The 22,421-nt window shown below is 37.4% G+C and overlaps 2 protein-coding genes across 6 annotated transcripts; one reads left to right on the forward strand and one right to left on the reverse strand.

Annotated features, from left to right (window-relative positions):
• The first annotated feature begins 1,313 nt into the window (after positions 1-1,313).
• Positions 1,314-12,307, forward strand: chadlb (chondroadherin-like b). 4 transcript variants are annotated; one of them, XM_049464945.1, is made up of 9 exons: positions 1,897-2,177; positions 3,193-3,360; positions 3,610-3,804; positions 4,406-4,707; positions 5,581-6,082; positions 6,761-7,447; positions 7,759-7,925; positions 9,845-10,065; positions 12,218-12,307. In XM_049464945.1, the coding sequence occupies exons 1-9, from the start codon at positions 2,133-2,135 to the stop codon at positions 12,256-12,258; spliced, it is 2,328 nt and encodes a 775-aa protein (XP_049320902.1). In that variant the 5' UTR covers positions 1,897-2,132; the 3' UTR covers positions 12,259-12,307. The 4 variants fall into 4 exon arrangements, with proteins under 4 accessions (XP_007259411.3, XP_049320901.1, XP_049320902.1 ...); XM_007259349.4 differs by lacking the exons at positions 1,897-2,177; positions 12,218-12,307 and adding an exon at positions 1,314-1,592 and having other exon boundaries at positions 9,845-10,413; XM_049464944.1 differs by lacking the exon at positions 12,218-12,307 and having other exon boundaries at positions 1,895-2,177; positions 6,761-7,432; positions 9,845-10,413.
• Positions 10,433-22,308, reverse strand: l3mbtl2 (L3MBTL histone methyl-lysine binding protein 2). Of its 2 annotated transcripts, XM_049464942.1 has the most exons (19): positions 22,132-22,308; positions 21,387-21,567; positions 20,529-20,981; positions 19,961-20,120; positions 19,596-19,729; positions 19,095-19,200; positions 18,875-18,951; positions 18,345-18,462; positions 16,645-16,779; positions 16,451-16,539; positions 16,079-16,328; positions 15,462-15,538; positions 15,251-15,355; positions 14,997-15,144; positions 14,066-14,148; positions 13,173-13,407; positions 12,478-12,525; positions 12,158-12,358; positions 10,433-10,818 (listed from the first exon to the last, which is right to left on the reverse strand). In XM_049464942.1, exons 3-19 carry the CDS (start codon positions 20,895-20,897, stop codon positions 10,688-10,690), a joined length of 2,466 nt encoding a protein of 821 aa, XP_049320899.1. In that variant the 5' UTR covers positions 20,898-20,981; positions 21,387-21,567; positions 22,132-22,308; the 3' UTR covers positions 10,433-10,687. The 2 variants fall into 2 exon arrangements, with proteins under 2 accessions (XP_049320899.1, XP_022524604.2); XM_022668883.2 differs by lacking the exon at positions 21,387-21,567.
• Positions 22,309-22,421: the final 113 nt, after the last annotated feature.

Consider the following 22,421-nt stretch of genomic DNA (forward strand, 5'->3'; position numbering starts at 1 on the left):
GTTTGAGTTCAGGGTTTCGCTGTGCTTTGGTTACAAAGTGGAAATAAAGTGAAATATTTTAATTTTACAAAGTTGAGATGTTATAGCAGTTAGAGAGGTTTATTATTTTAAAGGGCCTGTTGGAGCCTGGTGTTCTGTGGTGTTTTGCTATATAAATCATATGGTAGCTACTTAGCTAGCCATGTTTTTAAATGCTTTCGTGAGTTTTTATGCCAATTTTGTTCCTATCAGGAAAATGTAGGTTTTAGAACTTAGTGTTAATTGTTGTTTTCAGTGTTACAAATAAAAAAAATATTGTGTTCCATATGTTTTGGGAATGCTCAAAGCAGATGGAATTTTGGTTTTCTATCATGGAGACATTTTCTATATATCTACGATAGAGAAGTTGACCCTGAAATTATTATTTTTGGTGTGGCTCCAGATGAGGCAATTGGGTCATCTGCTTAAGCTGATGGCATCATTCTCTTTCATTGGAAATCAGCGTGCCCTCCCACACATGGTCAGTGGGTAAGGTACACAATGTCATTATTAAAACTGGAGAAACTGAAAATATTTAACTTTTCAGAGATTTTACATGGTGTGACTGCCATTTTTTTCTTTTTTTTGCCATTTTTCTTTTCATTACTTTAGATATCAGTATGATGTGTAGCTCTTAAGGATTTTTTGGTGGACTTCACTTTGTCAGGCAGGTCCTGTTTAAGTGATGTCTTGATTGAGAACAGGTGTGGCAATAATCAGGCCTGGGTGTAGCTAGAGACAGTGTACTCAGGTGTCAGAAACCACATTGACGGTATGTTTTAACAAGGGTGCAATCACTTTTTCTCCCTTAATAATAAACACCTTTATTTACAAATAGCATTTTTGTTTACCTGTGTTGTCTTTGACTAGTATTTAAATTGGTTTGATTTAAGTGTAACAAACATGCAAAAAATCAGGAAGGGGCAAACACTTTATGTCTTGTTGAATCTATAATGTTTGCATTAATACAAGAAGCAAATTAAAATATTTGAATAATGACAATACAAATAAAAATATTGCATGTAAAAGGGCATTCAAATTAAAAATATTTTTGACGGTCTTATCCGATTGAAATATCCTACTTTATGTTGTATTTATGCAAGTTTACCTGTATATTAATGTACAGCATGAAGCAGGTTCTGACAAGACAGCACAACTCGGCACAACACCGGGCTGGTAGAGAATTATCTGAGGGGAAATGTCTTCACTCCACGGTTGCTTTCCAACCTTCAGGGAAACAGTGCGCCTTTGTGTGGAGTTAGTACGGTCACTGAGCTGCGGTCTGTCCTACACACACACACACCTCTCACTACTGCAAATTCCTCCATGGATTTCCTTTGCCATAGCTGCAGTCTGAGCCACAGCATGTGTGAGAAGTGAGGTGTTTGTGTTTGTATTTTCAGGTAAAATCAGATTTAGTTTGTGTAGGAGGGAGATATTATTTTGTTTCAAGAACATATTCATTATTATCAAATGAAGTTTTAACGAACGCAAGCTGTTTCCTGAAGCATCGTTGAGGCTCCAAGGAGCATCAGAGAGTGTTCTATCCTAAAAAGTTAACGTTAGCAATGAAGGTAAGCAAAATTGAACTCTGTGTATCGACTGTCCTTCAGTTTATTTCTTTACTCTTCTGAAAAAAAAAACAATGTAAGTAGTTGTCACTGACAACTGCATGGGTGCCATATGTCTCAGTACCTTTATTGTACCACATTTGTACTCTCTTCCTTTTCCAGTTGTTTTCCTTCATTTTAAGGCACACATTGTTTTATTTATAGGGCAACATTTGCCCTCTCTGTCTGTAGGCTGCTTTAGTGAGCAAAATGTACCGGTACATTGCTTTTATTCTGATAATGTTGGTGTTTTTTTTCCCTAACATGCAGTAATCTTTGGATTTCAGGTTTTTCAGGACATTCCTGTTCTAATCCCATCCAGACTGGAATCTCTTAACAATGCAACAGGGTTGTGCTTTTTCCAAATTGTTCAGTGTTTGTACAGAGTTTTACAGTGCAATCCGTTTTTAAGTTGGTAATTATGGTTTTTACAGATGAAACAGCAGCAATGACTGTAGGCAGTCTGATTCTGAGAGCCACTCTGCTTCACGATTCACTTGTTAAATGTCCTCTCCTTTTCGGGGAGGTGAAGCGCACAGCCACTGGAATGTGAGTTTTGATGCATATGTTAATGCAGCATGAGCTGGTCTATGTGGCTGACAGCTGTATGGTCCTAAACTGTTTGTTAATTATCTATATTGGCATAAATTTGCTCCATAACTTAATCAGATTTACAATAGACAGTATATAAGTAGATACAACCAAACTAATGGACAAAAATATTAGACTTGGCCATTTATTTATTGAGAGTGATCCAGTATTAGAAACCTTTGCAAAAGGTTGCAAAAGCTTCCTGTTTGAGGCCGTTGTGCAGCAGTTACTGCAAATATATTTTTCTAGTAACAGTTGATTAGTCCTGCACATCAGCCTGGAAGAATTGTAGCCTGTTCCAGAACAGTTTTAGCGCTTTTCATTCAACCCCCCCCACACACACACACTACATTTGTTTTACTAAGATATTTAATTGTATGAAATGCATTTAGTGGTATGCATAATATTTTTCTTTATTTATTCTTTGATAGAATGTCTTGTGTACTTAGTGTTATTGTTTTAATGAATGGCCCACATTCAGATCACAGACACATGTCCTAATTTTATTCTTAAGAATTTGGTGATAAAATTCAGTATTCATTCTTTAAGCACAGCTGTAGCAAAACATGTCCAATCCATTCAGATATGTAATTCTCCCTTTTTTTGTGTCTTTTTTGTTTCTGAAATAAAAGAGTGTCATGTGATTTGTGCTCGTCCTGTACATTAAATAAATCAGGGTGTCCAATCAGACTTGATTTATCATCCGATTAATTTAATATGAATTGAAATTAAATGAGTCATCCTAACTCATCTGATTTCACCTTCTAATGATCTGCTAATCCCAAATGTTCACAAATGTTGCCACTGTATTGCTATGTTTTTGCTGTATGTAATATTGATAAAATACAAAAAATTACAAAGTCTATTTTTGTTTGATTAGCTTCAACTAATCTTCTTTTAAAGCAACCACAGATGTTCAAGACGATATGGCAAAGAATGAGATTAAAATTCATGCCTTCTATGTTACAAACAGGGCAAGATGTGCAGCCTTGGTGTGTGGCCAATAGCATTACTGCTTCTCCTCTGCATCTGTGAAGCAAAGGCAGCAAAGTGCACCAGATTCTGCATCTGTGACAGCATCCAACTCACAGTGGCTTGTGTCAACAAGAACCTAACTGAGGTTCCACCTTCCATTGATGAGGTACGACAAGCCAGGCATTCACACTGGAAAAGGAATTAAACTAAACTAAACTAAACTAAACTAAACTAAGAGTTTACCCCTGAGATCAAAATCTCTTTTTTATTGTAATTTTTTTAATTGTTTCCTTTTTATTCACTTATATTTTCTACGTACATTCTTTTTTAAAGTAAATATGAACACGACTCCCATCAGTCAAGTCAAGTCAAGTCTAATTTATCCATATTTTTTATACTTCTGCCATTTTTTCAGATCACAGTCAAGTTGGACTTGAGAGGTAATAACCTGCAGGAACTTCCTACAGGAGCATTTTCGCATACACCTTACCTCACCCACTTGTCCCTCCAACGCAGTAAAATCCTAAAAGTGAGAGAAGGAGCTTTTCGCAGCCTTGGCCGCTTGGTTTTTCTTAACTTGGCCTACAACGATATTGAGATCCTCTATCAGGTGAGACAAGCCTTTTTCCTGCATTCATACAAGCATTGACTAGAGGGGGTGGGATACAACCCAGTGCAGAGTAAAATGTACTTTTTAGAGCATCTCATATTTTCATTGTAATCACATCTGCAACATTTCACAGCAGCAGTTGCATATATTTTCTAAAGTTCCTTCTAAAGTACCTTCATCAGAAGTGTTTTTTCCGTTATTTGTCAAACAAAAAGTTAAGTTTTGTTGATAAACCCTATATTACCTACAATATAGCACCATTTGAAGCATGTGAGTAACTCACAGTGAGTTACATAATTTTCTTGTGATTTGTTACAGTTATTGCCCCTGAGTATATTTAACACTGTCTATGAGGCAAGTTGTTACTGGAGACAGTTTTACAGTTTCATTTCAAAAGCAAACATTCATTTTATTAAAGAAACTGTATTCATGCTCAATTATGTATTATTTTATTAATAACTATTTTAAAATTCTTTAGCAACTGAAACTAAAATGTTTTAATTTGTGTCTCACTGTCCCCTATACAGTATTACAGTTGTCATGGTCTGTGCATATTGAGTCCTATTAAAAATCTTCCTGTTTTACTTCATCTTGCTCACAGGAGTCGTTTGATGGACTCTCCTCCCTGAAGCAGCTGCTCATTGACCACAACAGAATTGAGGAGATCCAGCCTGGAGCTTTCTCACAGCTAGGCTTTCTTAACCTTCTCTCTATCACCCACAACCGGCTGGAATACATACCAAACATGGCCTTTCAGGGCCTGCAGAACATTAAATGGTTACGGCTCAGTCACAACGCTCTCAATTATCTGGACATTGAGGCGTTTGCAGGCCTCTTCACTCTGACCCGTCTCAGTCTTGATAACAACGGGGTGCAGTTTTTCCCCACTGAGACAATGACCAGGTGAGATCATTCTCATCACACAAATAGTTGCTAGTTTGTCAAATAACTATGCCACTGTGCCTTTTACTTTTGTAAAAGAGTACTACACACTAAAATTCCACTCTGTTGTCGATGTCACTGCAGTCAATTTTTGTATTAATAAACAGACAAACACTGAAACAATAATGACATGTTAATAATAAATAATAAAAAAATTAAAAATATGTATTTTAAATTATAGCAGATATAACTTATCACATTGACATTTCTCTGGAAATTAAAGTCGGGTTATGTTAGGCTGATAATTTTACTATATCAAACATGGCAAACTATTTCAAATGAGATCAGTAAAGTCTTTCATTTTAGGCCTAAACTAATACTTCAATGCAGGTAATGTTGCAAGGTATACTCTATTTCTTTTAGTCATAACATAATAAAACTACTGAACAATTTCAGTTGTTAATTCAGTTTTATTTATGTGCGTGTAGGAAAGTAAGAGAAGCTCCCCATCCATTTTCTTTGCAGTGGAAAACCTCCATTTAAAATGGTGTTGTCCAAAATGAGGATTATTCGCTGTCCCGGAAACTGACCCTATATGTTGGTATATAAATGAGGCTGCAATTCAGATCAGTATTCATATGCTACATCTTTTTGTTCGATTATTAAATACTTAATATGTTTCTGTCACTCTGCTGACTTTCTTAATGTGGCGAAAATCAGCACCGGAACTCAAGCAAGGTGATTCTAATGGCTAGATAAATATATCATGGGAAAAAACATGAACCAATAGTCAAATATTGTTATTAAATGGCCGAATCTGATTCTTCTGACAAAAGTCTAAGACAGGTACAGCCCTAGATGAGGTTAATAGGTCTTTCTTTTTTTTCTCTTAAGATTGCCTGAAGTGACTCGCCTGGACTTGAGCTACAATCCCATGACCTATCTTGGAGAGGAGGTAGTTTCCATGGCCAAGCTCACACACCTCTTCCTGGATCACAACTCCCTGCAGGATTTCTCCAACTCTGCTGTCTTGCTGTCTCCCCGTCTCACTCACCTGGACCTCAGTCACAACCAGCTGCGTGTTTTGCAGCCTCTTGTTCCTGAATCACCCAAACTCACCCGCCTCAACTTGGCAGGAAACCCCATCTACTGCAGCTGCTACCTGCGTCCACTGCGAGAGTGGGCCATTAGGGAGCGTGTGCGTCTGGGGGGAGCGTGCAGAGGTCCGCCTCACCTTTCTGAGGAGAACCTGGACGCGGTGCAGCCTGCTGATTTGCGCTGCCAAAGTCAAGAGGCCATGCTGAAAGCTGAGCTGGAGGAAATGAACAGATTTCCTGCACCACCCACAACCCCACCTCCTGACCAGATCCAGTGTCCAGCCAACTGTGTCTGTGAGGTGAGCGAGAATCGCTTATTTGATATTGATACAGCAAAAATAAGCTGTAAAATAGCTTTGAAAATAATATTTTAATGTTTCTGTCAGAGCTGTCTCTTCATAATCCAATATCAAGAGAAAATGCTAGATTAGATTTTATAGGGACAAAAGGCTGATTATCAGTGTTTTTTGTATTTATACTAAAAAAACTATACAATATATATCCGTATTGCTCAATGTTACATTTAATTAAAGCCATCAATATCAGTTTTGGTTTGATAAAAGAAAAAAGCTGTTGTAGCTTCTATACTTATGCACTTTCAGTGCCTGACAGCATTTAAAGCAACAGTCCTTAGATCTTTTACATTGAAACAGGTGTATTCCTGAGTTTAAAGGCAACAGAGTATTGCAATAATGATGCCATTTTTGCATGGCCCTCCTGCTGTAATCTGGTAGGTTTTGGTAGGTGTTTTTTTGTCTTTACACACTTAGGTAACATGCACAGCCAGTAAAAGAGGATCCAGCAACCACAGCAAAGAAGTCTACACAACAACACAAAAACATGTTCATCAGAAGCCTCTAAATCCCTAAATCCTACAGACTGTGTATTAACAATATACTTTTTATGATGTACTAGTCATGTGTATATCTGCTATTCCTGATGCAGGAATATTGACATTTTTTCCCGTTTCACTCTAGGCTGAGAACCATCACTCATCCTGTGAGAACAAGGGCCACACCAAAGTACCACGAGGCTTCTCTCCAAACACCCGTTTGCTGGACTTACGTGACAACCACTTCCACTACATCCCCACAAACAGTTTCCCAGGTGTTCCAGAGGTAGTTTCCCTTCACCTGCAGCGCTGCAAGATTCATGAGGTGGAGAACGGCGCCTTCAGTGGTATGAAGGGCCTGGTCTACCTCTACCTGTCGGAGAATGACCTCACGTCACTAAGTCCAAATGCCTTCAAAGGACTGCCTCAGCTCACATACCTTCATTTAGAGAAGAACCGTTTTACCCAGTTCCCCAAAGGTGCCTTCAAGCTGCTGCCCGGCTTACTGGCTCTTCATTTGGAAAACAATGCCATCGCTAAGCTTGATTCAGGGATCCTAATGGGTGCTGAGAAGCTCAGGGGTCTTTTTCTCACCTCAAATGCTATTACCTACATCAACCCCAGAGCTTTTGACCCAGCGCCTGATCTCGATACCCTGCATTTAGGAAGCAACAAACTTAAGGAGGTGCCCAGTACTGCCCTCTCCAAGACCAGTAGCTTGGCTGAGCTTCGTCTGTCATACAATTCTATTCGCTGGGTTGGACCAGAAGCTTTTTCGCCAGTCGGAGCCTCTCTGAGACATCTGTATCTTGATAACGTGGGTTTAGAAAAGGTAGACTTAACTTGTTGTAATGCACATACTGTGTTGTAATGCATGTTATAAACTGTATATAAGAAATCCATTAGTGCTGGAAACAAGGGTACTACACTAACACTCATTTTCTAATAATCTAATGTAAATCTCTTAAAGGTGCTGGTTTAAGAATCTGCAAGCAGCAGTAAGATAAATATGAAGGAACATGAGAATATGAGCTTCATTTTTAATGTGGAAAGGTGTAGTGTAGTTCTAGTGTAGTTGACCAAATACACTAAAAAGTAATAAAAGGCACTTTTATTATATCTCTAACCTTACTCCATCTGCAGATGTCCAAAGATGCATTTACTGGACTTGGATCTGGCCTGAGGAGTCTTTTCTTGGAAGGAAACCAGCTTGAGGATGTTCCTGACTTAAATCCACTTACTGGGCTTGAAGCTATTAATCTGGCAGAGAATCCATTACTGTGCGACTGTCCACTGCTACCTCTGCGCAGGTAAGGCCGATTCCTACACATGCTGACTTCTTTCACATGATGTTTAGTTCATTTCTGGAATAAAGTGATGTACACTTGCAGTTTTTATTCACAAAATGCACAATATGGACACAATTATTATTATACTTGCTCATTCATTGTTTGTTCAGAACCCAAGGGTATTAGAGTTCATGCTACTTTTGTCTCTAATGTATCTTATTGTCTCTGAGTTACTGTACTTTTTTTTTTTTTGCACTGATGTCTGGATGTTTAACGGTCACCACCCCACCTTATCCCTGTCTGACCCAAAAACTGATTTTGTAGCGCAATTTTGACGCCTGTCCAAATACCAAAGACGAAAGAAGCCGCTTTAAATACATCACAGTATCCTACCCAGGAAATGTTTTGGGGATTTTTGAGTAACATACATTCACAACATTTACAATAAGCCAGAGTTTAAACACACAATTATAGGATCATATATTTGCTGACTGTTTGCAGCTGCAGTGTTTATCTGGGCAGTATTAGAAGAGCTAAAAGCGAGCATTGTGATTGGCTTAGTTTATCAGTAGAAGAGGAAGAGTAGGAAAGGAGGAGGAGTAAGAAACAAGGAGAAGAAGAGTAGCCATGATGTTCTGGACGCAGACATAGTTCCACTGCTGTACAGCTCAATGCTAGGGTGGTTTATTTCCCTCTAGTCCATGCCTGCCATTAGTCATGGTGCCAACAGGTACACATTCATCTGCCCCAGAAAATCGTGTTCTATTGCCAGTATTTTCTTTACAGAAACTATACAAGGTTGTAAGTCTGCATTTGCACATCCGTGTCAGCAATGGGTGCCATTTAAAATAGCTAAAGGTATTTGTTAGTGCATAGGGACAAACATTTAGCTGCTGTTTCCTGTTTCCCAGAGATGGTTTAAGCCTAGTCTTGAAATTGGACTTTTTATTAAAACGAAAATATACTATACAGCTATATTTGGTCCTAGGAAGAGAGTATGGGAACTAACCCATAGGGTATTTTGTAATAATCATTAGTATTGTCCGTATATATTTTATATTTCATTTCATATAAAGGGGCCTAATCAGTCTTGTTTTAAGTGTTTTGCAGAAAATCCTAAGTATTTCACAGTAGCTAAGTGTGATTTTGAATCTAAAATCCAAAATCTAAAGGCCTTGTGCAATTCAGTTTTTAGAAAAATACAGCTTATATTCTATATAAGCTGGTGTCTTCTTATTTGAAAGAAGTTTGACTGTAGTGTAGTAAATCTGAAATCAAGTCTAAACACCTTGTGAAATTCTGTTTTTAGCACACTGTTTTGGAAAAACGCAGTTTCTCAGCATATTTATTTCTTTTTTTTTTACATGGAAGCTTTTGTAATTTGAGGTCAACACCTAAAATTTGCTAATTCATATTTGCTTGGTACCATGATGCATTGCCTGTGTTAGTACTCAACTAAACTACCAGATAATCTAGCCTGTCGCAAAAAAGTCGTAAACAAGGATCTTCCCAGATTATCCTGTAGTGTGCGGTGTCTGTAATCCAATCATCTGATCTTCTCTTGGATCATCCAGTGCAACCCAATTGTATATGAAAATATGGAACATGGTTAATATTTATGACTCAGTATCTTGTAGTGTGGGGCGGATGCCTGTTCTTTGATGGCAAACATGTTCTTGACCTCAAACAGATCTCTGTGAATGTGTCAACGTCTCTCTCCTGGTGTGTGTGCTCTTTCATATGGGGCAGATGGTGCAGTGTGAGGAGCTTGATGACTAACAACCATTAAATACAGTAGAAATGTACACAAAAAAGTGGGGTTGTGTGTGGGGTCTCTCTTTTACAAATCCTGCAAGGTGCTCCAGGTATTATCAGTCATATGCACGGAGATGGATCTGAACCACATGTTCACTTCGTTTTTGTGCTTTGTCTCTATACAGGTGGATAGAGAGTGTAAACCTAAAGGTCAGAGCCACCTGTGCCTACCCACCTGAGCTCCGAGGCCAGAAAGTTAAGGATGTCCACGTCTTTAAGAGCTGTCCTGGAGAGAGGCCTTATCCTACTCGGACACCGTACACCTCAAAAGCTCCAAAGGCCACGAAATCCAAACCTGCTCTTATTGGTGCCCCAAAAGTCATGAAAGTGGCTAAAGTTAAACCACGTAAGAATGCAAAACCTCACTTTGTGCAGAAACCCACTGCCAAGAAACACAAGTCAGTGTAGACTAGATCCAATTAAACCAACAGAAACCAATACAGGAATAAGCATTTAAAGCTGTTTAAGTGACTCTTGCAGAAAACACACACCCTGTATCTACTTAAGTCAATCCATGCTGGATAGTAAGCTGATACTAAGTCATGTTTCTATATTACTTTTTTTCTACTTTATTTAAGCACTTAATATTTTCTACAGTATTTCTTTGCAATCCAATTCTTATTGAAGCCATGTAGTTTCTCTTTTCTTTCTGTGTGTGCCTTACTATTGTACTGCAAGTTCAAATTGGTTCACAGAAGAAAAAAAAAAGACAATTAATGAATATACCTAATTTTAATACTGTACATGATCTAAGCAGCTCAGTAGCTTGTTGAAGAAAGAGTACAAACAAGGAAGAAATAAAACATAATATATATATATAAAATAATATGAAGCACCAAGTGATTTTCTTCTTGTAGTTTAGAATCCATAGTCAAAGTCCAGTGATTATTTTTCTTCCCCTACTCATCATGTCTATCAGTTGAAGAAGCTGTACCGCTCTGATTTTATACAAGCTGCACTCCAGGATTTCACAGAGGGCCCTCTTCTTTTTTGGGAGAGGTGAGCGGGGTGAGAGTGTTGGAAGTGTCAGCGGCTGGTAGGTTATGAGTGATGGGGGTTTCCATCTCAATCTCCTCTACCTTCACTTGAACTGAAATAACTGTACACAAACAAAAAGAGAGTGATGTCAGGATGCTGCGCACATGATAAGTCCAAAATTTGATTGTAAAATTAGTTTATAATGCATGGTTAGACCACAAACAATAATATAGTATAATCAAATATACAGCTCTGCAATAATTAAGAGACCACTTCAGTTTCTGAATCAGTTTTTTCTGATTTTGCTATTTATAGGTATATTTTTGAGTAAAATGAACATTGTTGTTTTTTCTATAAACTACGGACAACATTTCTCCCAAATTCCAAATAAAAATATCATAATTTAGAGCATGTATTTGCAGAAAATTAGAAATGACTAAAATAACAAAAAAAGATGCAGAGAAATGCAAAGAAAATTAATTTGTTTTAAGAGTTCTGAAATCAATATTTGGTGGAATAACCCTGTTTTTTAATCACAGTTGTCATGCATCATGGCATGTTCTCCTACACCAGTCTTACACACTACTTTTGGATAACTTTATGCCACTCCTGGTGCAAAAATTCAAGCAGTTCACTTTGGTCAAAGTAACTCATCATTTTTAAGTGGTCTCTTATTTTTTTCCAGAGATGTATATTAATCATATAAGATATCCTTGTGTTTAATAATTGGAACAGACCATTTATTAGAAGTGGTATTTTAAAGTACAGACTGTAGAGTGGGCAGAGCTTTGTAGACCTCTACCTCGCTCAGCCTCAAACTTTGTCTCTGTTGTTGAAATTTGAGTACTCATAACTATGATACTTATAAAAAAAATGTCTTGCAGAGCCAAACTTGTACAGATTATTATGTCAACAAAAATATTTTATGCATTTAATTATATTATTTATGTTAACTTTAACTCTACGCTTAAGCTGAGTGCACCCAGGGTGCACCCAAAGCCACATACAATTATACTGATGAACGCACTACTAAGGCTGGGGCATGATCCTGGCAGACTATTTAATATGCCGTTCTTAAATGTTTAATAATGTCTCTATATCTCATTTAAAAGATAAAAAATTGTGAACTATAGATAAGGACCTAAGATGTTCATTGCTTTTTTACAGCAAAAAAAGTGACTGACCTGATGTGAGAAGTATGAAACAGTATGCAGTGTGTATATAAAAAAATAAAAAAATAAAAAAAAGTTTTGTATATTCAATTTTAAAGATACCAATTCTTAGGTACATCATTGTCATTAACAATAACTATATTCAATAGCATAAAAGGAAAAACGTATTGGGATCTAATCTATTGTGATGAGAAAATCCTAATAGTCAATAATTAGCAAGAATAAAAATTGTGTTGAACATCAGGAAAAGCACAATTACTTCAAAAACGAAACACATTTGGTACATACCCTGTTCCTCCGTCTCAGTCTTCAGCTGTGTGATGATTGGTACGCTTGTGATCTTGGTAGGTGTGTCTGTGGGCAGAGATGGCAGGTCTGAGGGGAACTGAGTAGAAGCAGGAGCTTCGTCTGGCTGTACCTGAACATCTTGCTGAGGAAGCTGCTTTTTTGAAGAGTCATCAACTGTCTTTTTCCTCCCAGGTCGTCTCCCTGAAACATTCAGATACATAAACTGATCAAATGGACAAGAAATAAAAGGAATAGAGAGAGCAATAAAACCATTAAACAAAGAGAGTCAAGAAAAGTAATTAGCAATAAAACAAACATACTTTTTTTACCCAGCCATTTTTTGCTTTGGTTTGGTCGCTCCTTTGGTTCTACAGAGAAAAAATAGGTTTTAAATTGTGAGTAATTTGATCATTTATGTATCAAAATTTAATAACAATAACCTGCAAAATAGATATTGTATTCATAATAATACATTTTGGTAGGAAGTAGGGTGATTAGAAAATATTGATATATCGAAGTATCGCATATGTTTTTAATACAATACAATACTGTATTCAGTTAATAGTTTTCATGTTATGTAGTTTCATTTTGTGTTTTATTTAAGCCCTGACATCTAGATAGCAGTGTTGTACTTTGTCTTTGGATCCCAATTTTCTGATTGGATAAATGGAAAACTGTTGTTTTATGCTTTGAATTTTCATTTAAAAAGAATTGCAATACATAATGTTGCTGAAAATACTGCAATACATTGCAATATATTAAACTGTAACCTTTGTCTTGTCATACATATTGTATTGCAACGTTCTTGCCAAATACATAGCCCTAATATTAAGGCTACTTAGTTGATCCACAAAAAAATTTAATGTAAAAGGAGATAATAACAAAAGTGGCTACTGAAGTATCGAAAACTAAAAATTTTATGTCTGAACATCTGGATTACTTTAAGCACGCAATAACAGGACAGTGATTAGCTTAACACATGTACTTTACTCTTTACTATAATTTTTTCCTTTACCTGGGCCAATGGGGGGCTGAAGCTGATAGCCAGTGAGTTCACACCACCCCACAGGGTAGATATCAGGAGACTCACAGTCGACCCACTGGTCAAACTCTGATTCCCAGCCATCGAAGTGCAGCAAGAGCAGCCGGCCTACACACCGCTGCACAGTGGCTACACACACCAGCCGAGGCTCCATCAGGTCCACTGCCTCCAGCTTCATGCCCACGGTAAAGCCATGGCCTGTAGGATCCTGCAGGAGTAGGAGAACGGGTGAGTAGGCGATGTTAACCACCACCAGACTGTGTATTATGTACACTCAGGTTAAGGTAATTATGTGTGGTTTGAATATTGCTGAGAAAAAAATACAGCTCTGGGAAAAATTAAGAGACCAGTTTATGAATCAGTTTCTCTGATTTTGCTATTTATAGGTAAATATATTTATATAAACTATATATAACAACATTTCTCCAATTTCCAAATTCAAAATAAAAATAATGAAATTTAGAGCATTAATTTTCAGAAAATTAGAAATGGCTGAAATAACAAAGATGCAAAGCTTTCTGACCTCAAATAATGCACAGAAATTAGGTTCATAATTATAAAGTTTTAAGAGTTCAGAAATCAATATTTGGTGGAATAACCCTGGTTTTTAATCACAGTTCTCATGCATCTTGGCATGTTCTTCTCCACCAGTCTTACACATTGCTTTTGGATGATTTTATGCCACTCCTGGTGCAAAAATCCAAGCAATTCTGCTTGCTTTGATGGCTTGTGATCATCCATCTTCCTCTTGATTATATTCCAGATATTTTCAATTTGGTAAAATCAAAGAAACTCATCATTTTAAGTGGTCTCTTATTTTTGTTTCAGAACTGTATATATTTGAAAATAACACAAAAAAATATTACCGTGTTAAATAATCTGCGTGGAGCAGCTATGGATCCAGATTCTTCCAGATATTTAGACCATGTAAAAGTTGCCTGATCATGGCCTAGTGAAGAAGGAAATCAATTTTAGTGTATTATACATGGTCAGGTCATATTAGTGATAACTTTCTAGTTACTGCATGCCACTGATCACATGGGAGCACTTTGTAGTTCTATATTTAAAGACTGTAGTCCATCGGTTTCCCTGCATACTTTATTATCCTCCTTTCAGCCTGTTCTTTATTGGTCAGGAACTGATAGAGCAGGTATTATTCAGGTGGTGGGTCCTTCTTAGCACTGCAGTGACACTTGCATGGTAAAATGTGTGTTAGTATGCGTTGTGCTTATAAACGGCAGTACTGCTGGAGTTTTTAAACAGTGTCTCCACTGCTTGTCCACTCTATTAGACACTCCTATCTAGTGTGTCAGAGACAGAAGCTCATCTGTTGCTACATAGTTGGTATTTGTCATCCTCTAGTCTTTTATCAGTGCCCACAGGAAGCTGCACACCAGGGGACTATAACTCAGGTGATTAAACACTGAGGTGAGGACACTGCAGTGTATGACCCACTCATACCAGCACAACATACACTAACACATCACCACCATATGCCTGCTGTATGGTGGTCCTTACATTGAATAACAGGATTAAAGAAGGGTAATAAAGTATGCAGAGAAACAGAAGAACTACAGTCTGTAATTATAACTACAAAGTGCTCCTATATGATCACTGGATCTGATAAGATTGATAATGAGTGTAGAAATAAGGAGGTAGTCGTAATATTCTTACTTCTTAAATCATAAAATAATTTCCTTAATAATCTACACTCTGTATGAATACAGAAACAGAAAGGCATACAGTCACAGGGTCATAAAATGGGTGTAAAAGAAAGGGTACAAATCAATCACATACCTGGAGGCAGAGTGAGGGGTATGTCATTGTTTTGGCAGTATTCTGTGGGTAAAATAGCATGTGAGCTGGCATGGTAACAAAACCAGTCTGAGCCATCACCAATCTCCACACCATCAATACCAACCATGAGGTAGCCATCTAAGAGCACCTGAAGCACCAGAGACAACCAAAATCAATACTCCTTCAATATTAAATGCTATCAATGTGATAGCGAAGCTCTACAGCTCTTTAAATCTCTTTATGAATAATTGTACCTTTCGAATTGATGCTACACAGATGTTCCCCAGGTTCAAAGGATCAATGGCTTCAAGCTTCATTCCCTCCTCAAAAAATCCTCCATCCATATAAACAGTTCTTAACTAAAAAAGATCAAATACTTGATTTGGCAATGAAGACTTCTTATATTTATTAAAAGTTTGTAAAAGTTAGAATAGTAAGTGCTGTTAAAAAAGGACCATCACTGACCGTCTTGAACTGCTTTGGCACACTATCAGAGAATCCCTTCCGAAATGTTGGATGGCTGCTCATGTCAACAGATTTATCTATGAAAAGATTGTAAGCAGCCACAAATAAAAAATCCAAGTATCTAACTATAAGGGTTACAGACCAGAAATATGGTACTAGTGGATATAATACACAATGGATGGAACAGTAAATTTGTGCACTGAATAAATCAGATAAGTACGCACTGAAGTTTAATGGTACTCGTGTGGTATCCCACCTATACTCTTACATAAAAGTGCTTAAAATTATTGCTTAAGGTGATGATATAGAAAGATCACTTTTAGCTCCATAAAGAATCATGTGTGTAATAAAGATGTGTGAGTTTCTAAATTTAGATGAGCCAATTAACCCTTCTAGTCTCTATACAAAATTCCACCAATGGAGCATCACTGGGTATCCAGCACATTTGAAGGAAAGCACCAAACCTCCAGCTCTGATACATCAGCCAACAGATATCTTCCCACCCAGAGAGCACAATAAAGTGTGCTCTCTCTGACTCTGGCTGCTGATGGTTCTTTAGATCTTTAAAAGGTTTTTAAAGTTTTTTGTGCTTTAAAAAGTGTATTGTATCGTCTTACCTGTTCTCTTAATGTCATGGCCAACTCTAACCGACCAGTTTATGGGGTGCAACAGGGGGCTCCACATGTGACACCAGAAGTCTGAGAGCACCTCACCACTGGCTCCAAGTCCTGCATCTTCATAGATAAGTCTCAGGCGGCCCCCAATCACAGTGTCCACCACTGCTCTACGCGTACGGCTAACTAGAGAGCGATCCACCACTTCTACTCTGACCCCTTGTCTGAAAGGGTATTTCATGCTTTCTGCCAACTGAAAAAAGAAAGAAAAACACATGAATGGATACCATAGTAAGACTTTCATCTCAATAAAAGCTAATTTCAAAAGCAGAAGGCAGAACACAAAAAATGAACATACAAGAAGTTTGATGTTACCTTGGAATGGAAATCCACAGGAAGTGTACATGCTCCAACAAGCTTCTTCATCAAATATGATTTCCAATTAGTTACATGGTTTTGGAGTGCTGAGGGAAATACAAACCTAACTTAAGGAGCAGCATTCAAGTTTTTTATATTCAGAGATTTAGGCAATGAAGAGTCCAATACCAGAGGATGTTTTCACCACTCACCCTGAGGGGGAACGAGTAGCTTGCTGTTTACTGCGCACCAGCCAACAGGATGGACTTCAGCGCTGCCAAGGTTACACCAAAAATCATAACTAGCGTCATCCCCAAATCCCTCATAGCGTAGCAGGGCTTTGTAGCCTGATGGAGAAAAAGAGGTGGGTATAAAAGTTAATGTATTGTAATGTTAATTAATTTACGGAATAATACACAATACTGTCAATTTAGCCTGCACCACTGAGCATATAGAAGCACTTTGTAGTTAATGCATATATTTACAGACTCTAGGCCTGTGTCTCTTCATTCCACTCCATTCATTATCATCTTTTCACCCTGTTTTAAGTGACCAGTACCTGACAGGACCACCACAGAGCAGGTATAATTTGGTTGGTGGATGATTTTTGTTCTAGCACTGCTGAGACACTGACATGGTGGTGGTGTGCTATACTCTGTTGGGGTTGGGATTAGATAAACAGTGCTGCTGGAGATTTTTAAACACTGCAGTGTCACTGCAGGACCGAGAATAGTCCACCAAACTGAAACATGAAGGACTACAGGATGACCAACACAAACTGTTCAGCAGTAAATGAAATAAATTAGCTTCTGTCTCTGACTTTATGTCTACATTGGAATTGAACAGTGAGTGGATACTGTGATTACATTCAAATAAAAATGAAAGAATAAAGATCTGAGAATGACCCACTGTAGTGGTCCTGTGGGGTCCTGACAATTACAGAATACAGACTGAGAAACAGCTTCATTCCGGAAGCTGTAAGACTCTTAAACTCCACTTAACAACACACTGCACTGACACACAAGGACAATTACTGTACAAACACGGTCACTTTACCCGCACTGAGACACTTTATTTTCTACTGCTCTAATTCATTTCATGCTGCTATAGCACATTTGCACTCTGGACTTGTTGTTGCAACCTGTCTACTCTTTCTATTTATTTCATTTTGGGGTATTTATCTTTAACTATTTTGTATATTCTATTTTTATTGTATTCCTTTATTGTACTTTTATCTATATATCTATTAATAACAGCTCTTGGGTGTAAACTGGATCGTGAGATCACAATTTCGTTCCACCTCATGTACCACATAAGATGCGAATGACAATAAAATCTCCTTGAATCCTTGAAAGGAGGATAATGTTGTCTGCAGGAAAACAGACTACAGTGTGTAATTATACACACTATATAAAGTGCTCCTGTATTGTGGGTAGTGTAAAAAAAGGTGGTGATCATATATTGTGACTGGCCTGATAAATAACAAAAAAGGTGTCCTTGTTTGAGAGAAAGCTATATTTACTTAGACTTAAAAATAACCAAAACTACATGAAATATGTATGAGATATGCACCTATCCTCCTATTTAGAATCCTGACTATGTCCTGTATGGTCAAGAAACTATACCATATTTTTTTTCCTCTATACCTTTTCAAATGCAACAGTTGAGGCCAAATCTCTCTTTTTCACATCTAATCTACACACAAATTCTTATTTTGTTCAAATGTCTCCTGCAGTTAAATCATATCTTGCACATTTTACTTTCAATGCTCCCTGGATCTTCTAAGCTGTTACCAGCTTTCAGAACAAAACAAAGTTACATATTCTAAAGATGCTACACTAGTACATTAAATGTGTATTATGTTTAGAATGTCATTGGTTGCATGAAAGGATGAAAAACACAAGAAATTTACCTGCGAGCCGAATGATGGTGGCTATCCAGTAAACCTTCGACATCACAGTAGTGTGAATATTCAGCACCTCCACTTGCAACCCCACCTCAATGTCCTCCCACTGAGCGCACAGCGGCACCTGGGTGACAAGGATTTAACAGTCAAAATATGTTCATAATGAACAATTATATATATATATATATATATATATATATATATATATATATATATATATATATATATATATATATATATATATATATATATTTTTTTTTTTTTTTTGATTGTTTGTTTGCAGTGTTGTCCTTATATTTACACTAAATATTTATTTTGTTGCATTAGCATTTTTCTGAAATAAATGTTATAAATTTCAATGTTTTGTTATATTTGCAAAAATATAATTATCGCAAAAAATACCCTGAAATATCATGATATTATTTTAAGACCATATCTCCCACCCCTACCTATGTATATCGTTTACTGTTACTCTGTACATAGTAACTAACAGCCCATAGTTTGCCATTTTTGGTTTCTCATCACAACAAACTCACATGTCTGAAGCAGGAGACTGGAGCAGCGAGGTAGCCATGTTTCTTTAGATAACCACCCCAGTCAAAACCAGAGGATACTGAGAGGGGAAAAAGATCAAATATAAATAGCTGTGAAATTAAAAGTGCACAAAGACTTATATATGACATTAAGATTAGCTTGTCAATAAAAAAAGAGCTAAAATAACACAGACACTGTAATTTGCACATATGTGATTCTCACCATCATGTGCAGAAGCTGTGCTGCCCTGATGTCCTGTTCCTGTTCCTTGTGTGTGAGCAGAACTCCTTGCTTGTGATGCATGACCCTTCCGCAGAGGTGGCTTTCCCTAAGCACATTAACACAAACACATACAATGTTTTAACATTTTGGAGCATTTACTATTAATTATATTAACCAGTAAGTTCAATGTGTTCAATAACTGATTATGAATTATAGAAAACACCTCTTGGCTACACAGATTCAGGTTGTTTTCAAACCAATATATAATTTTATTTTTTTTTGCCCTTGGCTTAGTTTTTCTCCCAGGTAAAACATTCAAGTGCACGAAATGCATCACAGCAAAGCATGTGATACAATCTTCTCTGGTTGTTGGTCAGACCTGTCTTGGGTGGGAGCAAGAAAGTAAACACAGGAAGAAGGTTCTGTGTTCTGGACTAGTGTCCATGTGTGTGGGCAGACCACATATAAAAACTGAGAGGTCTGTCTTTTTTCTTTCTTTACCTGTAGCTGTGCCAGTATGGAAGATTTCTTAGAGCTGGAGGAAAAGGAGCGTGAGCAGGATGCGCTGCAGAAGCGTTTACTCCTGGAGTAGAAGCTTCCTCTGGTGCCAGAAACACCACACTTCTCACAGACAACTGCAGACAGACACAGAAGCAGGATTAAGTAAAATCTGTCTCTTTAAAACTTTACAATATGCATCTTAATAAATAGCTTTTAATACCAAACAGAATGCAGAAAAATATAATTCAAAAATGAAACATTTCTACTGATACATGTTTGACTATCAGTTTACTCTGTACTAAAATAGTTCCTATATCTAAAGGAGAGTTTAGTTATTCAAACTTTTAGGTTTGTTTTAGCTATACCTGTTACATCATTGCGCACAAAAGAACCACGTGAACGAAATGTGGGACTAGTAACCACTCCATCAGAATGGTCCTGCTCTATGTGTTCATTCTCCTCTTCTCCATTCTCTTCCTCCAAAGCATCAGAGTCTAGATCCACAGGAGCCCCTGTGTACTCTTCCTTTAGAGAGAAAGAAACTTAAGAGCATTAATACAATAGACAGAATTTCAATTACCCTGAAGTCTTAACTTAAATTTGAATACAAATAAGTTAATATGGTTACTATTTTTATTTTATTTTTAAGCATTTATGCAGAAATGGTATATTTTATTATTACAGATCAATATATTTCAGCTATTAAAATGTTAATATGTATTAGAATGTAGTGCAAGACACTTTTGATCATGGGTTGGAAGAGATATACAGTTTATACAGCATTTGTTACTGACTGATGTCCATTACAAGGTGTTTTTAAGTTATTCATTGAGAGTTATTCATTCATTTGCTCCTCAGCTAAAACTTAGTTCAATTGTACCGTTTAATCTAGTTAGTTTAGTTTTTTTTTCCATGGACAGCCCTAATACTCACTGCTTCAGAGTCCAGGGGCTCCATTCCCATGTCGTGTTTCTTTTTCTTTGGACTGCAGGACACACAGCCCTTGCCGTGACAGTTACTGCAAGGCCGGCGGATGAAAATTGTAGGAACAGCTCCCTCATTTAGCTTCAGCCCCCTGAACCCCATGGCTTTGGCCACTGCGTTGGATCTCGGCTCAAAACAGTCCTTGCTAAAATGTTCAGAGCACAGGAAAGAGAAGCCCTTCGCATACCATTTGCTCCGTGTCTTCTGTACCTGCTTTTCCCATTTGCGGAAGCTCACAGGGTCCTTTGGAAACCTGAACATCGTGACATTGTCTTTATGGGTCTTTCCACAGCCATATGCTGCGCAGCAGTTGGGCATTTTCCCCCCTTAACTGGTATAACTGGTAGTTAGATGAAGAAGAACTATTCTGTGAAGAGTACAGCTCACAACACAGCAGGTCCTCTGAAACACACAGGATGCACAGGATGAGAGTTGATTATTACTGACAATCATGTGTCAATATACAGTATATAGAATAGCTTAATCATTGCTGTACCTTGTATTGTAGCTTAGTGTGGACCAAATAGACTTTTTACTAGAGCTGTGTATTGGCAAGTACTTGGCAATACGATATATAGCACATTACAGGAGGTACGATTCAAGATATCACAAGGTGACATATTGTGATTGTTTAAATCAAAATAATTTTTTACGTGAAAACAAAAAAAAAACATTACTGGCTATGCATCTCACACAGTGCAGCACTGCTATCTAGTGGTTGGGCTTTAAACACAACAGAAAATGAACCATCTGTGAATCTTTACATGTAAACTAATTAACAAGTAAACTACTGACAACATTACTCACCAGTTCTTAATAAATGCGAGTTCAGAGATCAATTTTTGGTGGAATAAGCCTGATTTTATTCATAGCTTTTATGCATCTTGGCATACTCTCCACCAGTCTTTCACACTGCTTTTGGGTGACCTTATGCCACTCTTGCCACACAAATTAAAGCAGTTCTGCTGGCTTGTGACCATCCAGGTTCCTATATTTGAGAGAAATGTTGTCAGTAGTTTATAGATTAAAACAGCAATGTTCATTTCACTCAAACATATAACTATAAAAAGCAAAATCAGAGAAACTGATTATTTTTAAGTGGTATCTTAATTTGTTCCAGGGCTGTATATTATAACTAATAATAAATTGATACAGTAACGTTATATCAAAACAAAATGTTGCAATACACTGAAAAATCGAGGACACAATAATAACTATAATTTACTCAATAAAAATAAAGCTGTAGTTTTATATTAATATGTACAGATTCATGTAGGTTAGCTAACCTAGTTAGCTTTTAGACACATTGACATTATGTAGTTGGTAAACTGCAGTAAGCTGTGAGTTGTGGAGCCGCTTAAACCAGATACAAACTAAAACAGCTGTACTAACATTAAATAAAGCATGGTTTTATTCTGTGAAAGGGGAACCGGGGCTGCTCTGCTATTTGTTTTATTAAACGACAGTGACTATTTTCTTTAGTCACATCATCAACACAGCTTGAAAAATTAGTTAGCTCTCTATGAATGAAGAAAATGTTAAACAGCCATACCTCAGACTCTCTCCTCCATTGGGATATAAAGTATGGATCCTAGCAGAGAACACGACATAAAAACATACCAAACATTGCATAAACAACGTGTTTCAGCCCAAAACAGACCCCGCAGCCCCACACCGCTCCTCCCAGCGCCTCTCCCGCTTCTTTGCGGATCACGGGCTGAGGGCTGAAGGCGTGCTGCTGCCCCACAGTGGAGGAAGATATTCACGCCTTACTGTTTAAAACCGCTCTGTTCACTTCTATACTCACATATCAGCTGTAACTAACACATTTATATAATGCAA

The sequence above is a fragment of the Astyanax mexicanus genome, chromosome 15, assembly GCF_023375975.1.
Source record: "Astyanax mexicanus isolate ESR-SI-001 chromosome 15, AstMex3_surface, whole genome shotgun sequence".
Lineage (NCBI taxonomy): Eukaryota > Metazoa > Chordata > Actinopteri > Characiformes > Acestrorhamphidae > Astyanax > Astyanax mexicanus.

Coding starts and splice junctions, on each gene's coding strand:
- l3mbtl2 (XM_022668883.2), bottom strand. CDS start 20,897: ATGCCCAACTGCTGCGCAGCATATGGCTGTGGAAAGACCCATAAAGAC. Junction 19,201..19,595: donor CCATACTGGCACAGCTACAG/GTAAAGAAAGAA, acceptor TAATGTGCTTAG/GGAAAGCCACCTCTGCGGAA. Junction 13,408..14,065: donor CACGCAGATTATTTAACACG/GTAATATTTTTT, acceptor CTACTCCTGCAG/GATCCTACAGGCCATGGCTT.
- chadlb (XM_049464943.1), top strand. CDS start 2,133: ATGTCCTCTCCTTTTCGGGGAGGTGAAGCGCACAGCCACTGGAAT. Junction 3,361..3,609: donor TTCCACCTTCCATTGATGAG/GTACGACAAGCC, acceptor CCATTTTTTCAG/ATCACAGTCAAGTTGGACTT. Junction 4,708..5,580: donor CCCACTGAGACAATGACCAG/GTGAGATCATTC, acceptor TTTTCTCTTAAG/ATTGCCTGAAGTGACTCGCC.